Source organism: Pieris rapae, chromosome 2 (assembly GCF_905147795.1).
Source record: "Pieris rapae chromosome 2, ilPieRapa1.1, whole genome shotgun sequence".
NCBI lineage: Eukaryota > Metazoa > Arthropoda > Insecta > Lepidoptera > Pieridae > Pieris > Pieris rapae.
In genome coordinates this window covers 90,523-109,122 of record NC_059510.1, presented here as the reverse complement: position 1 = coordinate 109,122, position 18,600 = coordinate 90,523, and the positions used below count along the sequence as shown (strand labels likewise).

General features: G+C 34.9%; 1 protein-coding gene across 5 annotated transcripts; it reads left to right on the top strand.

Annotated features, from left to right (window-relative positions):
• Positions 1-2,637: 2,637 nt before the first annotated feature.
• LOC111001840 (zinc finger protein 1) lies at positions 2,638-18,210 on the top strand. Of its 5 annotated transcripts, none has more exons than XM_045632400.1 (4): positions 2,638-2,762; positions 7,816-8,003; positions 13,029-15,054; positions 15,297-18,210. In XM_045632400.1, exons 1-4 carry the CDS (start codon positions 2,672-2,674, stop codon positions 15,488-15,490), a joined length of 2,499 nt encoding a protein of 832 aa, XP_045488356.1. In that variant the 5' UTR covers positions 2,638-2,671; the 3' UTR covers positions 15,491-18,210. The 5 variants fall into 5 exon arrangements, with proteins under 5 accessions (XP_045488356.1, XP_045488353.1, XP_045488352.1 ...); XM_045632397.1 differs by having other exon boundaries at positions 2,639-2,943; positions 7,816-7,985; XM_045632396.1 differs by having other exon boundaries at positions 2,639-2,943.
• Positions 18,211-18,600: the final 390 nt, after the last annotated feature.

Here is an 18,600-nt window from a genome sequence, read left to right as displayed (position 1 = left end):
ATGTGGCCACTCGGCCAGGAAGTCACGGCTCTCTTAATTATCTTTGACAACTTTTTGCTGGTGCATAATGAGATTACTGGGCATATGTCTCGCCTCAAAAATACATAGAAGTATTCGATTTTCTACTAACATCAATGGTTTGAAACCATAGGTGACTGCACATTCATGAGAAAGGCGATAGTATTTGACATCTTCTGACAGTTCCCGATAACCGAAAGGGCTAAAACTGATTAAGTTTTTTTTGTTTCACTGTTAGTAATCGTCAGCGACAGATAAACGATGCATTAAACGTACATTTCCTGCGATAACGGCCGCGTGTCGTCACTATCTCACTTTAACAATATACATAATGAAAATAATATTTTTATTTACATTCTGATGCACTCGTGCACAACAACATTTACATCTACTTTGAAAAGCCGAAGCTGACATTATAGACAAACTCAGTTCTGTGTAAATTTTATATGCATCAATCAATAGTTTACTTTATTTGCAGTAAGTGCAAACGTAAAGTGTAGTAATTTAATATTATGACATATGAAATGATTCCTTATTCTATAAATTATGAGTTAATTAAACAAATATTTAATTTTACTATACAATTATCCACTACGAATGGATTTTTTTAAATCAAAGTTATAAGGAACTGGTAAAGTTTTGGAAGCTTTTATTTCTCTTTTTTATAAAACCGAATCAAATGATGTTCTCTAATTTTTAACATTAACGTCTGTAATATGTACAATATGCTCAGACACTAAACACCCGTATACCTTGACATTGATACACACATCAATAGAATAAAATCTCCGATCAATCAATTTTTTGTGGTGTTCCCGCACGTCTACATTGTACACAATATTTAGTCAGCCGATGCGGGTCACAGTGTCGCAAGGATATAGCTCGTTTTACATGCAGGTACTTAGAATTAAACTCATTATAATTAATAGAGCAAACGAAAAAACAGCTTATTAATTAAAAGTAAAAAGAAATTAACAGATAAGTGATTTGTTGTCTTGTGTCAAATCATAGTCACATCTGTCATCCATGGACAGACGCAACCGGCAGGTAATAGCGGGAGACACCTTTAAAAGACCATAAATCGTCATTTTTAAGCACCTGGTTGAAGTTATTTTAATAACCGTGAGAGAATTACGTTTACTCCTTAGTGATAGCAACTAAACAATAAACACACTAACAATGTTTATATTGATTTTATATGTACGTAGATATAATGTCAATAGAAGAGTAAAAAAAAATATTCATTGTATATTCAATACTTAGATAATTAATTTCTTTTGATTTTGTAAGCGCACAGAGGCATATTATTATTATATAGCGGTAAAAGGATTGCCTTTGTACACGTGTCAGTGTGGCGATGCGCGGGTGGCCCTTGTTTTTACAATGTGCCCTAAATGTTATTGCAAGCCTTCCACGTCCTCATTATGCCCCAACTAACACGAGATTTGTTCAGGTTGTACGCATTGGTGAGAGTGCGGGTCCATTGCTTAAGCAATTAAATGCGAAATTTAATTTTATAATAACAAATACGATGCGATTATATATTTTTATTTTAACAATCAGAACGAAATTTAATTTATTTATTACATTTTATTGTATACACAGCCTCTTATTTACAAAACTTGATGGTATCTAAATTTATATCCTGGATTATTATCCACATATAATCCCTACATCTATAAAACACATTTAAAGAAATCACTATTTTAAAAATACTAATTACAATATGGTTAATAATAATCATATTGTAATTAGTATAGTTAACTATTAAAATAACAAATATCAATTTTTTGACAAATATAGCTAATAAGCAAACTTATAATTATTGAGCAAGCAAGCAAAATAAGAATGCGAACTAAAATTAACGGAATAACTTTAACATCGTGACGTTATTAGCTATTGGAGCCAACAGTGCCATCTAGTGGCAGAAAGCGAAAGTAAACGTCTACTCTGCACAACGCGTGAAAAAACCATTTCATTAATAAATACATACATAATAATAATAAATACTCGCAGTTTTATTTATTTGGGACAGTCACGTAGTCAGTTGCAGTAGATTCTTAAAGTCCGAATTTGGCATAAGTAAAAAGGTATTATACACATGTATTTAAACCTTTAAAGAAACAATATTAAGTAGAGTTTATTATATACTAGGAAATAATATTAATTAACATATATTTTATATAAAGTTGTTTTCAGTTTTGTCCTTAAACGCATAAAGCAAATCGCTATAATGTTAGAAAAAGACAGGTAGACGAAGGTGGAGCGTATTAATATCACCTCTACCGTTGCTAGCAGCGATTATACTATATATCGTAGAGGCAAATGTTGGCATATGTATTTTATATTTTTAAATTTTATTATTAATAAATGGGAAACTCAAATAACAACCAGACTTTTTTATTTTTACGTAAATAAGAACGCCCTTAGTTAAGGCATTTAAAATCTATATGATAAAAATTAAATATTGTATTGCCTTAAGGTTAATGGTGTTTCGAGATGAAGACCAGCGTCTTACCGTGGCCAGTTGGTAAGGTAGATTGCGGTGGGGTGAGGCGGGTGGGGCGGGGGCGGCTTTGCAGGGCGGGCCGAGGGCGGACCGGCGGGCATTCCGCCGCGCGCCGTCAGATCGGCGAGACGTGCCGTGCGGGCCATGGTCGCGAGAACCGATGACATGTTCGGGTGTTACGGCGACAGTTACTCGTATCGCCTGTGGAGCCTGGCCAACGTGTGGGGCTGCCGCTGTGAGTAGCGCGTAGGTCTAAGCGGTGTGTTCTGTGTGCTCGTGTCTTCCGATGAAAGTGCACAGCTCGCTTATGGGAGTTGGCGGTTGGTACGAAAGCTTTGCGGCCGGTTGGCTTGCGGACATGAGGAGTAAGAAGGTCCCCACTTCGACCACCTCGGCCAGGCGGCTCGCTGCCTTCAGTAAGCTTATTTTCTTTTCTTTTTGTTTGCTGCTCATTTTGTGTTTGTTTTTGATATCTTATTTCATATCTCAACTTTCCATTAGTTAATTTGTTAACTTACGACAAACAAACTTTCAGTCAATAAGGTAGCACTTAACTGTACTACTGTCGAGATAGTTCGCTTCTTTATAAACTTTTAAAAGAGGTAAATTTCATATAATATAATCGTTTTTTAAAATCAAATAATGGTAATTATAGCAATAAGGTAATTATAGCTTAATTAAATTTTGAAATTTTATTTTTCTACGGACGATCTGTCACAGAGTGCAATCTTAGCGATATAATAAATATAATTCGCTCACGTCTTCATTAGAGCACCTTAGCCGCCGTTCCCTCGTTCCCTCGAGACATAATTCATCCACTCGAGAGCCGGGAACAGGTATACACCGACTTAAAAGAAAGTTTCGTTTGTCGAGGGGTGCACCGATCTCTTTTAACGTCTTAAATCGTAAATGATTATGTTGTTTTAATTCATTTGCTTTTTCTGTTTTACTTTCCACTTTACATTTGAGGCCGCCTGTCTGGAGTGAAGGGACATTTGATATAAGTATCTCTACATTCTGACTTCTAACGCGTAAACTGTAATAATTTGTGGTTGTCACTAGAATACGATACAATACAATTACGATACAATTTATTGAACAGGTCCGTTGGAGACCTGAGCAGCGTTAAGGAAAATTATTTTGTTGTCATTTATAAGCGGTGTATCGATAAGGTGCCTACAGGATGTCGTAAGTGAGCGTAGCCGTGTCGCCTAATCACTTGTTTGCTGAAGACAGACGTACAAATTAGCAAACTCATTAACGAGCCTCTATAATCGCTCCGTAAACAATATTGGGAGTTAGGACCGCTCTCAATCTTCCGCTTCTCATCTTTAGGGTAAAACCGGGATAGATGCCCCGCTGGGATAGATGCCTCGTTTCTAAAAAATCAACTTCCAGAGAACGAAACAGCAAATTCGTTGTTTACATACACGCCACATGCACTGACCATCTCGGTGATGCAAGAGTTATTGTGCTAGAGTGACGTTTCTCCCTTGTGTGTCGAATTACATTTGCAGCGGACGCGACGAACGCTTCAAAATTTCAAACGTAAGTATTCACTATTCCATATCTTTATAAACAGTTAAATGATTACATTTTATTTGAATAGTTTTAATAGATTGGTTCTTTGAGAACACATGTAAGAGTCAATCACTGATGTTTGCATTTATTTTATTTATAAAATATTGAAAGGCATCTATCCCTAGTGAAAAGGATAGTTGCCCCGAGTTTACAAGGGATAGTTGACTTTAGGGGCATCTATCCCTCTATACTGCAAAAGCCTTATCAAAATATTTAAAAGTCATAGTCGTGAATATTTTGGTATTTCCTAATAGTAGAATATTAGAAAACACAAAAAAATGTATCCATCTTTAATTTCATACTTCGAATGTAATGAAATGAGTGTAGACACAGTGTTTTATTTATACTACTTTGCTTATTGTAGGTGAGCCATGCCAAGGAAATACAAAAGAAAGGAGGGCGTATGAGCTCGAGTAGTTTCTTGGACAACAGAGCAGCTACAGTCAGCTTTTCATGAATTGGATAAAAAAGAATTGGGGATCAATGAAATATCCAGGCAATTTGGGATTCCATCCAGAATATTGCAAAGGCGTTACGCTATTAAAAACCAAACTAAGTTGACTTTGGGAAAACATCCTGTCCTGGGTTTTAAACACGAAAAAAGGTTGGTAGCGCACATTTTGAAGCTTAGCGACGCGGTATTTCCCCCAGATAGACGTTCTATGCGTACGTTAGCATACCAATTTGCCGAAAAGCTGCAGATTCAACACAATTTTGATAATGAAAACCAGATAGCTGGGAATGAATGGTTCGAAAGCTTTATTGAGCGAAATCCAGAATTGTCTATTAGGCAAGCAGAAGGTTTATCTGTCGCTAGGGCTAAAGGTCTTAGCAGAGAAGAAGTGACTCTAGATAACGAAAAAAAAGAAACATCTACATTTTTAGTCGAAGCATCACCAATATCACAAATTCCTCTGACTTTAGCAAGGAGAGCTAAACAATCGGCAGATATTCTCAATTCTAGAGAAAAAATAAAAGAAAAAAGGGATATTGCTGGCAAGAAAAAGAAACAAATAGAATATAAGATAAACAAGACTGAAGCTATGTTAATAATAAGAATATGTTAAGATATAAATAATATGTAATAAGAATATGTTGATTTTTATAATTGTTAAATAATTATTTCTACGTTAAAACGGGAATGTTTCGTTTGAGATGATTCTATATGATAACTTTAATATGTTATCGCTTAAACAGTTTTTTTTGCGTTTTTTGTTAAAGACATGCATAAATATAATTATGGTTAAGCATTTTATATTACCTACACATGAAGATAATAAATAAATATTACATTTTGATTATGTATTCTTGTCGATTATTTAAAAAGGCATCTATCCCGCATCACAGGCATCTATCCTCCTAAGTGATTTTATAGTGGGGCATCTATCCATATAGGTAGGCATCTATCCCCAAAAAATATGTTTCGCAAGAATTACATTTTTACAAAACCAGTAATGGTTAGGTAATTAAATACAGTTTCTAAAGCTTTATGAATGATTAAACTAACTATATTACAGGGTCAATCTAAGCAAATATGTTTGGTATTCAAATAATGAAACAGTTTCGAAAAGTGGGGCATCTATCCCGGTTTTACCCTATGCCTAAAACTGATAAATAAACCAATATTAATTTGATTAACTTCTATATTTTTACTTGTTATTAGGTATATCGGTATTGTATTATTAGCACTGACGTCAATATAAAATGAAAATATAATATAATAAAATACTGCGAAGGCAGCGAAGAAGAATATCAAATATCAATCCTCATACCAACATTCATACTTATTATTACGTTACCTATAAAATTATGTATTTTTTTTTTATCGTAGCAAATATATTTAACTCAATTCAGCTAGATTTGTTTCGATTATTTACTATCTACTAAATCTTATGAAAAAAGGTTTTTAAAGACGTTGCACATGCAAATCATTACTTATTTACATTTTTTTATAATATATATTCCATATATTACCTTTGAGGTTTTACTGTAATAATTATTGGTTACCCAAAAAATGAGTAAAGTAGGTAATTTATCTGGGTAACCTACTGCTATATGAGGCCATCAAAGTTTAGCTATGTTTGCGGACGATAGTTTCTTTATAAATGCATAGGTAATTATTCCTTATAAATAAATAAAATCCGTTTATGTTTTATACAACAATTTACCTACTATTATGAATCACCTTATAAAAATACCTTTAACCACATACCTAAGTAGATACTGAGCGTATGCGGACAAGGAAAATCGAACTAAAGAGCATAAGCCATTTTATATATATATATATATATATATAGTGAATAATACAATAATTTAGGGACTCTTGCTGATTTAAAAAAGTAAAAGACTGCGATGCCAGTAGGTGTCCAGGTGCGACCAATCAGAGTCCCGACGTCGTCGACCATCGACCGACTCACTATCGGCGCCAGCGATGTGTGCGTGCGATAATTGTTCATGTAGTTCAATAGGAAGCGCGCAGTGAGTGTGTGAGTTTTATCAGCGGCTGACCGACGCTGCCTGTGCGCAGATTGCTGGCTCGTGTAGGTGTTCCCGTCCGTTCATCCTCATTGATAGCTGATAGTAATATTGTTGCCCTCAGAGCGCTCATTGTGTTGTCAATACAGAGTTCAAGAAACGCTTACGATAATTAACGTAAATTCAGTTAAGAAGCATCGCTTATCAATACAAATATAACAGGTAAGAATTATTTTCCCGTGCGACGGTAAAATATACGGATTTTAATTTGTTTTAGAATATAGTATACAATTTTACGGAGCATGTTTTAAATATAAAAGAAAACTAATATATTAACAATTATGTATAATTAATAAGCGATACAATGCAATTCAATATAACCAGAAAAATAGGGAATCTAAAGGAAAAAGCCAATTTTGATAACTATGTTCAAATTAGCAAATATTTTTTAATGAAAAATGAAACATTATTTATATATATATTGCTTAGAGGTTTGGCCAAATATTTTACAAAAATTGAAGCATAACCAACGCCATCTGTTATCGAATAGAATTATTTAGTTGGCTGACTTCCGGATATTTGAGATTTACAGCGATTTTCCGTCTATTATGTATAGTTCAATATATACAGGGACAAATGACAATGACTGTCGACTGTCCTCTGATATTGGATAGCGTGGGACGGGCGTAGGGCGGCACACGTAAAGGGTGGACGAAATGACCGGTGCGGTGTTTACGAGGCCGTAATTTCTAAAATTCAATACCAGACACCGGCTGCAATTGCACAGAATCTGCCTGCAGGGCTTTCCCACGTCACCTAATATACTTTTGAGTACAGAAATTAAATAACATTTTTAAATGTGTATTCGATGAAAATTACTTATTACATACGTGTTTAAGTTTAACACAGATAACAATTTATTTTATATAAAGAATGCCTGAAGCTAGACATATAAAATTGATTGATAAATTGATTCGTAGGCATATGATTTTGTGAAGTCAGACGGCTGCCGCACGTTCGCTCGTACAAGAACTATTTTTAAAAACGATGAACCATTACCCGTATAACCGCCAACGTACCAAATAACTCTGCCTATATACACTGTGTTAATTATAAGTTCAATTGGCTTGTAGCACTTGTTCTATAATAGTGTTACTTAATTGACATTCATGTTTTTTTCCGATTTAGTTCTTAAACGCGTGGCAAGTAGTATACTAGTATATTTGTTCCAGTGGGTCCCCTGGCGGGTAGTGGCCCTGAGGTTAAGCCCGAGGAGGAGGAGGAGCGGGGCGGGTCCCCGCTGGGCCCAGGAGGGCCGTTTAGCTGCAGCCAGTGCCGCGGCGCGTACCCCACGAGGGACCAGCTAGAGAAGCACGAGACGCTGCACTCGCCGAGCACTCAGGTGGATACCCTCAGATATGTCAGTGTACATTGCATTACATTACAAAATCACTTACCCCAAGTGAACCGTATACGTAATAAACCCTGACGATATTTCTTTGATTCGTTGACTGTTTATTTTTCTTTCTTTCCCATTCTCTCTCTCTCTCTCTTGTTTATTGTACATTTTGTGTTTCTATCTAATCATTTTTACCTACCTTTTCTTTTTAATTCTTTAATTGTATGGGTCATTAGCCACAAGGCATAATAACCATATGACTGTTTCGTGTCGTAAAATAAAGTGACTACGATAAAGGTAAATCTTGAAAAATGTATGTGTGTGTGGGTGTTTCACTGAAAGAAATATTGGAAACCACTTCACAAGGTACGCAAAATAAACAATTTTCGTAGCTCTGGCTTCCTTAGTAAATGCTAGTAGAAGTAGTTGTAGTAATTATTCCTGTAGTACCTAGTAGTAGAACCCTTATAGTAGTGTTATTTTTTTTGATAAGATAGAATAAAACTTGTTTACAGACTTGCAACATCTGCTACAAGAGCTTTCCAAAAATGAATCAACTGCAACGACATGCCATAAGTCACAACGAGAGCCCAGATCTTCGTAAATATAAATGCAATCATTGTGACAAAGCGTTTAAACACAATCACCACCTTAAGGAGCATTTGAGGATACACAGCGGAGAAAAACCATTTCAATGCTTGAACTGTGGTAAAAGATTTTCTCATTCGGGTTCATATTCCTCGCATATGACATCGAAAAAATGTTTGGCAATGAATTTAAAAATGGGTAGAATTAAGTCTAACAACAAGCTTTATAATCGAAATATCAGTCCCGGTTTAAAGCAAGAGGAAGATGTATCACAAACGCCAGAAGATATAAGTAAAAACCTCGAAAACAATCCAGCCATGCCTATGCTAGCCAAGTATAAAGAAGCCGCAGCAATATTCGCATCAATAATATCTCAGAAAGCCGGTTACAACCCGGAACTGCATCCGGGAATGCCGGATCAACGAGCAAATCCAGGTTATACACCATTGCCTAGCACTGTAAGCACGAATTTAAATGAATTTTCTCTTTATGCTTTCCCAAATTCATTTAACTATATGCAGCACTTAACTTATCAAGAACAGTTAAGTAGAAATATTAAACTGCAACCTAAATATTTCATGGCCCCTGAAGCTTTGATCGAAGAAGTCTTAGAGGAAGAAGATAGAAAGTCCGACGGAAGCGCAGATCTCATTATGGATGTAGAGGACGACCAAAATGAAAGGTCTTTGGAGAAAGAGATCAGTTCAGACAGCAATGATACTAAAGTGGAACCTTCTTTAACGTTTAACTCGTTGCTTGAATCGGTTAATGCTTCTGTAAATAGACATTTTCTGAGGACTTTTCAAGACAAGGCCTCAAGTTCTGAGGCGTCATCGATAGTCGTCAAAAATTTAGTATTTGATTGTAAAGAGGACTTTAATGATCAAGAAGATTTAGGTAACACAAGCTGTGAAAAAAATCCAAATGATGCTGATAAAAAACTGCGAGTTCGAACGGCATTAACTGATAAACAACAACTAATGTTAAGAGAACAGTATGTTCTGAACCCACGGCCCAATAGGGAACAATTTAAAAAAATCGCACAGAGAGTCGGACTTGACAGCAGAGTAGTACAAGTTTGGTTTCAAAATAATAGAGCCAGAGAACGCCGCTCTAGCCAGGGAACATTTATTGGCGATCAGCCTCTTGATTTATCCATAAAAAAGAGTGACGATACAAGTACGTCTGGTTCTCCTGCCTGTTTATCCGTGGTGATTTCTGACTGCGAAGCGATCAATTTAAGCCAAAAGTCGTCTCGGAGCACGTCTCCAAATCGCTACAATGCTTACCCACATTCCAATAGTTCCTCGCCTCTTACTGATATTCGTTTTTCACCATCTCCAACGGAAGCTAATTATAGGTATACAGAACCAAAATTATCGAACAACCCTTCAATATCAATAGGGAAGTTACTTCATTACCATGATCTAGCGAAGGGGAGTTATCCATCTCTTCAATTATACGGCACCGATACGCCCGGTACTAATAGACAAATGTGGAATCCAATTAACGAACGACCTGTCCTTAGTAACGAGCCTACCACTGAGCTTTTCGATGAAGACTTGTCACTTCCTAAAAACATCAAGTTGAAAGAAAAAGAAAATCGAGACGAAGAACGACTGTTTGCCTGCGATCAATGCGATAAGACCTTCGTGAAACAAGGTTCATTAGTCAGACATAAATACGAACATTCAGGTACTTTACTATATTTTAGCTTAAAGTAATCAATTCTTAATTTTAACACAATATGCTTTAACGATATTTCTATATAAATTAAATGTAAACATGATTAAATGACTTAATTTTTAGGTCAGCGGCCATATAAATGCGCCGAGTGCCCGAAATCATTCAAGCACAAGCACCATTTGACGGAGCACAAGAGATTGCACACCGGGGAGAAGCCGTTTCAGTGCTGCAAGTGCCTCAAGAAGTTCTCCCACTCCGGCTCCTACAGTCAGCACATGAATCATCGGTTCGCCATTTGCAAACCTTATCGAGACTGAAGTATTTACTTTGGATATGACATGACATTAGTGAGAAAACGTGAACTTAAAGTGAATTCTAAAGTTTAATTAAGTACTCTTATATTGCCGATGGGATATCTTACGCGCCTAATTTGCAAATCACACTAATTGATTCTAAGCCATGCAGAAGTATATGCAGTATCGTTTAAATTTAGTTGTACTTATGTAATGTACTTTTATAAATACTATCAAACCATGTATATACTGGGTTAACCATACCTGTCGTAAACCAAAGATATGTGCCAAAACTTTACGCAAAAGAGATTGTGGTATGAGTTAAACGTTACAAGTAATACTTAATTACCAAAATATTAAATTAGATTAAGTATAATCGAAGTAAGTATTTTTGCGGTATTTAAAATGCTCAAATATTTTATATTCTTGGATCTTAGAGCCATCTAATGTATTGGATAAGACCTTTCTTATATTAAAGGTATTCAAATACAGTGCCTGTAGTATAATACTCGTTTGTAGATAATAGGTTTAGATTCTATGTCTATTAATTAATTTTATATAGATATTGTAAAGCATTCCATAGTATAGGCACGGTCGTGTGGCTAAGTGTAGGTATGCTTGATTACGAATTACATTATATTGTTTATTGACAAAATATTCATATACATTTTATATTTGTTTTCTATACATAACCACTAAATCCTTATTTGATTTATCTAAATACTTTTACTATAGTTTAAATATCAAAAATATTAAAGAAACAGTATTCATTAACATCTCTGATTAACCTGATAACTTTAAAAAAATCTGTTTAGAAAATAAGTTTATTACTTACGACCATATTTCTGATGAATGAACTAAAAAATACTTAATAAGAATATCTACTATCTACTATCTACGCCTTTCAAATTATATTTCCAAATATATATTACATTTGTTTATGTAGTTTAAGGCTTAGTAATAGGCAATGATTTAAAAGGGCTAGCTAAACCAAATATTAAATTAAGTATTTACGATACGAATTTGTATATAGGAGTCGGTATCGTTAGATGTATAAGAGGCATTATGTACTATACAATTTTAAAAAATAGTAATCAAAACTATTTTTGTATTTTATTTTTGTTACATGTGAATTTAAGTTGCCATATTAATTGATATTATATAGATTAATAAAATTCTTACTGTCACAGGGCCTGGAGGAATTCTTCGAAAAAATGCCCCGCGCCCTCTGTTATTTTCTTTCATGTACCAAAGATTGGTCAATTTAAACATTCGAAGGTACATAAAGTCCCAACAACCTGAAAATTATTAAAATTGTTCAAAACATAATTATAAATAATATTTAAAAGTCCCCATCATTCCCGTGTATGGATTTTTTTATTCAATGTCAAAGGTAAAAAAATGAGTTTTTCGCGATTTCCAGCAAAATAGAAAGTTTTATCATAAAACAAAAATGTAGATAATAAAATTATTTATAAAAAATATACCAATACTTTGTTTTCCCACAAACTACCGCTTCTGAGATATTTCAAACACTTTTCGATTCGATTCAAAAAGATGTTAACGTCATAATATGCACACGTTTTCACGCCACCTAAGAGGTAGTGTACTTAGCGCGTTTTTTAACGTGGTTTCTATTCGTGTTATCTAAACAGATAGCTCTTTTAGGAGCTCCGTACATAGAAAGAAGAAAGCGGATGCCCGTTTGCAAGCCCTGGCGATCGCGAAAAACTCATTTTCCAAATTTTTTAAACCTTTGACATTAAATAAAAAATCCATACACGGGAATGATGGGGAACTTTCAAATATTATTTATAGTTATGTTTTGAACAATTTTACTGATTTTCAGCTTTTTGGGACTTGATGTACCTTCACTCTCATTGTTTTGGTCTAAATTGACCGGACTACTAAATATACAAATAATTAATGGCGAAAGTTTTATAAATATTGAAGTCAGTAAATTGACAGGACAGGCCCCGTGTCAAGTCTTCCATTTAGTAACACGTAATAGTAAATGTGTTATAGAAAAGATAATTCCCGTTGGCAAGTCATTTATCTTGTATTTAGTAAAACATTAAAAGCTTTTTAGAACCTGTAAAACATATGTTTATAATAAATAAATCTAATACTGTTTTTTAATAAAAATATTGTGATGATTACTTCTATTATTTTTTATATGTTAATGGAAAATAATCCATCAAATGCTTATTAAAATCATTTGGGGGTCCTCATTAAGATGAGTCTGTTGTCATAAACTTAATGGTATGCCATAAAAGAAATACTCGTTTGTGTACTTGATGTCTTAGTTTGTGTACTTAGTGCCAACAAGAAATAACCAAAATTAACGTAAACTTCAACATGTTTCATTTTCTATGAGGTACTTTCAAGTAAAAAAGTGTCAAGACAACTACATATTTATCAACCTTCGCTTCTAAATGTTTAAAAGTGTCATGAAAATTAAAAATAACTTCCATTACAGACCTGCAAGATCTGCCACAAGAGTTTCGCGAATGTGTACCGGCTCCAACGGCACATGCTGAGTCACGACGAAAGCGCCAATCTACGCAAGTTCAAGTGCAATGACTGTGACAAGGCCTTTAAATTCAAGCATCATCTCAAGGAACACTTGAGGATCCATAGCGGAGAGAAACCTTTCGAATGTGCCAATTGCGGAAAAAAGTTTTCTCATTCCGGCTCTTACTCTTCACACATGACATCTAAGAAATGCCTAGTCATGAATTTAAAAATGGGAAGAATTAAACCGAATAACCCCGCCCTGAATCCTGACCGTAGCCCGTCGAGGAAACGTGCGAATGCAATGGTCGCGTCTCAATTAAAACATAACATGGCGCCAAACGGATTCTTACCAATATTGCCAAAGTACAATGAAGCATTTTTTGCATCCATGTCTGCACAGGATCCAAACTATCACAGACCGCCTCTAACTCAACCAGGATTAAATCCCTTCTACATGCCACCCGGAATGCCAATGAGCCCCGAGTCAGGAATCACTCCCTACAGCTTTCCTGCGTCACTAAGCCAATTGTTCCAACAACTAGCTACACAGCAGTACCAACAACGGAAAATAGAGAGTCCTGATCCAAAACAGATGAGTCATTCATCACAGAACATAGATGATCTGATAGAAGAAATTCCCGAAGAAGACGATAAACATTCTGAAGGCAGTGCCGAACTCGTGATGGATATAGAAGAAGAAGAAGCTGTTGCGGTAAAAAAGGAACATGAAAATGAAGATCTAAGAATACCATTTCGTAATTATGACTCCGTCCCTTCAAATAACAACGGCTCTTCACTTGAAAATAATAATGGATATAATTTAATATTAGATTCGGTTAATAAAAAATATTTTAGAGCTAATATGGAAACATTATCACCTATTTCTGGCAATGTTTGTCCAAGTATAGACTCACCGCCGACACAACACATTGTCGTCAAAGATGAACCTAACGACAGTCAGAATTGTAGTAAGTGTAACTTGACATTTGAAAACAAGAATGATTTAATAGAGCATGAGAAGTTACTGTGTGGAAACGTTTTTCGAAAACATGAGGGTTTGGCTGCACAAGTTGCCGAAACCGTAGCATTAAATAGGTTAGAAGCAGAAATTAGAACATCGATGCAGAGTGGTATTAGTGCTAGCGAAGACGAGGAGTTTGGAAAGGACGACCGCGATGATAAGTCTGTTCATGATAATGACAGGAAAATAAGAGTAAGGACGGCACTAAATGAGGAACAACAGATAATACTAAGAGCACACTATGCGTTTAATAAGCGACCAAACAGAGATCAGTGTAAGAAAATTGCTTACAAGATAGGTCTGGACAATAGAGTTGTGCAAGTGTGGTTTCAGAATTTTCGAGCGAGGGAAAGACGAATGAGTTTAACAGCAACTCCTTCAGATCAACCCCTTGATTTGTCAACCAGGAAATCAAATATATCCGTCACCTCTAGTCCGTCACCGTCCCCTACATGTAGTATATCGGTAACGCATTCGGACTCCGAAGAAGCGGTTAATTTGAGCCAAAAATCTTCCAGGAGTACAACACCATACCGCACCACTTACGTTAACCCTTACCCACATTCCAATTGCTCATCCTCCTCTCACACCGACTTCAGATTGTCACCGTCTCCGGGAGAAACTATTACTGCCCAAAAACGATCTTTGCAAAAAGTGGCAGTAAATCCTTTAATACCAATGGATAAACTTCTCCAGTACAACGATATCGCTAATGGCCGACCGTCCATGTTGAACATGCATATAATGACAGACCATCGACAGAGTGCAAGCCCCTCGTACGAACGTTCCACTTGGAATGAAGAGGTCCAAGCCCAGCATGACTTTGATGATGAATCCAATTTACTTAAGAAAAGCAAATTAAAGGGAAATGATATTAAAGAAGGAGAGGGACAGTTTGTCTGTGATCAGTGTGACAAGACCTTCGTCAAGCAAAGTTCATTAGCTCGACACAAATATGAACACTCAGGTGATTATTTATTCTGTCTTTATTTAGTCAACTTAAACTTTTTACTTTAGATTCACAATGTCTGTTCCAGTCCTTCAGTATGTCAGTCATGTTATTCCAAAACTATGTGTACTTTTTATAACACGTTTTCAAATGCCGTAAATATAATTTTGGGATTACAAAAATCCTATTGAATAAATAACTCTACATTTGTTAGATTTAGTTTCTTAATCAACAATATAAGCACAAGTTTACTTTTTCAGGTCAGCGGCCATATAAATGTGCCGAGTGCCCGAAAGCATTCAAGCACAAGCACCATTTGACGGAGCACAAGAGATTGCACACCGGGGAGAAGCCGTTTCAGTGCTGCAAGTGCCTCAAGAAGTTCTCCCACTCCGGCTCCTACAGTCAGCACATGAATCATCGGTTCGCCATTTGCAAGCCTTATCGAGACTAATCAAAACATGCTTTTTGAGTTCCGAGTAAGAACGTTGATAAGATGCCTTCGGCTTTATATACAACACATTTCGTGTATGAATCCACCAAAGATGGTCACACTAAAAAGTGTGATAATATGAGCTTGTGCCAAAGGACTAACCAAAGATAATGTAAAGAAGTGCCATAGATTTAGAATCAAAGTTTATTTAGCAGAAAAATACTAGCTATTATACTTTACTTTGCAAATATATTAATTAGCTGATAATATTGTAAATAAGTATTTGCTCAATGCCATTTTCTTTTAAATGTAACGAACGTGCCAAAATACTTAATCGAGTATCGATTGTTGACTTTAAACTGGTACCTGGTTTTAGTATGTGTATCAAAATACTCCAACTTGGTAGGCGTAAATGCTTACTATTCGACGTGTGAGATTTTCTGTTGAATATTATCTTTTTAATGAATTACAGACAAACTAAAAGTGCTCGTATATCCATTTGGCATACTCAATGTAAAAAAATATGTAAATTATAATGAATATTGCTTTTAAGTAAATATAAACGTCTCAGAGTTTTAAATTAGCTTAGCCTAAAGCATTCCAGAATTGAAACTTGGATGGGATCTCTACCGTGTTTGTATGTTCCTTCTTTTTATTCAATAATATGCTAGGACTATAGATCTAAACAAATGTTTGTAGCTAAAGGCTTTCATGTAAGTAGTTTTTTGCTTAACCTCCTATACCTTCACTTAGCTAGAAGTGTGACGTAAAATAGCGCACGATTACAATGAATGTTATGACAATAAATAATTAACAACCATTTATTGGATGCAATAAGTAATAAATGCTTTATATTTAAGGTCTGCTTAAACTACTTTGGGTAGGAAATCTATGTATAAATCGTTGATAGCATAATTTTTGGTATAAGAATTAGATAAGTATAAGTAATGTTTCTTAAAACAATTCTTTTTCGGATAATAGTTTTCAGAAGATCGTCACACTTTTCATAACTACTAATTGCAGAAGGTACTTTCAAAATTTCTAATTTGATTTTGAAAATGTCCGTTAACCTAATATTATATGAACACAGAGTTCCTAAGCTCATTTTAGATAAGGACTACACTGTAAGAAGTGATTACTTAAGTAAGCCAACTTAGCATTGTGAAAGGTTTCCAAGCAACGAATTATTGTAATTTGTACAAGCGCTATAACTTGTACTTTATCATTAAAATAAAGATTTCCAGCCAACTGTAACTTTCATAGCGATACCGAAATCAATACTAAGTTTTCTCGCGACTAACGTATCGCTTATGTCGCAAGTTTGGGATTGTGAGATATCAAATCTCAATATTGATGTAGTAAAAGATCTCTCTATTGAGAGTTATAGAGTACCCGTTAAGTAATAAATAACTTGATTCGCCACCGCAGCGACCGCACTAAATAAACATCTCATACGCGGGACTGAATATTGCATTTTAAATTACGTAGATATTATACATTGTTCTTATTTAATGTAATAAAAATTATTTCATTATTACTCGTGATAAATATAGTTACGTCTCACGGCGGACGTTTAAGAGTAGGTAGTTGATATATTTATTTGTGGTATGTGTATAATGCTAAGTCGAAACCGACATGGTGGGCTAGGAAAACCAAAGATTAATTAACTCGTATAAGGCGCGGGCATCTGTACATAAAACCGTCGTCGTTAGATGTAGATTAGCAAACAACTAATACATAATATAATAACTAGACGTTAATCAAGAGAATACTTTTATTTTTATTGTGAAACATTCGTGCATTCTGTAAAAAGTTAATATGTACCTATATTGTGTTGAAATATAATATTGCAGAGGAGTGCTTATGTCTTTTATATAGAATAAGAATAATGTTATAGCAGGACTTACTGTATATGCCTAATGTGTTTGTTGAGAAGGGCATCGCGGAGCACATGTTGAACCGATGTCAGAATTGTTAAACTTACCCATAGATTAACAAGTGTTAAAATATTGCTGATATAAATTCATTTTAATTGATATTATTACAATGTATATTGAATTTATGAATATTAAAAATATAATAATATATTAATATATATTGACGATTCCTCACAAAATGTATTTTATTTAAGTAAAAATAAAAACTTTCCGCATTCGCTGAAATATTATATTAGGCATTTTACCTCCTTTCCTAATGGACATGTGGAAACAAACAGACGAGTAAACCTATGCATGGAACTAATTTTGATGAAATTGAAAGAAGTTCTGAAATCCGACCTTAGCTTAACTATAAAAATAAAATGGATAAATATAAAAATAATAGGATGCCAAACGTGGAATTTGAATAAGGCGTTAATAAATAAGATTCGAGTATGCCAAAGGGCTATGGAGCACTCGATTTTTCAATTGAAGCTAAAAGACAAGGTAAAACACGACGTGATACGAAGCCGTACAAATATAAAAGACGTAACATATGTATACAAAAAAGTTAAAATGGAAATGGGCTGGTCACATTGGCCGCATTTGTTGTAGTTGTAGTGGATGGTGTGTGGATCAGAAAGGCCAACCAAAAACATGGGAAGATGAAATACAAAGGATAGCGGGAAAAATTGTCACAAGGAATAGCGACAAGTGGAAGAATTTGGAGGAGGCCTTCACTCGTCGGAGGTCGATTGTGCTAGTGACAACATAAATGACTTGGACTAACATTAGTGTACTTGAATAAAGGTTATTTTGTATATATTTTATAGTTTAACTTTATGCCAGTTTCATGTAAAGGTAGGGAAACCACACGCGAAAACCATTAAACAAAGACATTAAAAGGAAATACATACTAAATCTTATTATTGATTATGAAAGATACATAATCAAATAAAGTATAAAGGAAGGATCGGCTTTCTTCTTTACACACATTTCCCAGTGACTTGGAATCCATGCAAAGATAATGGTGGGTATTATTTCTTTGGGAGCTTACTATACTTTGGGAACGTGCTTATTTCGCAAATAAAAGAATAACAAAGTTTCATTTGGAAAGTAAATTTTTCAATAGTTCATAGTGCACTTTTTAATCTGTTCTTTTAGACTTGAATAAAAAATCTAGTTCTAAAGCTATTAAAAGAGCAAAACCAGTAA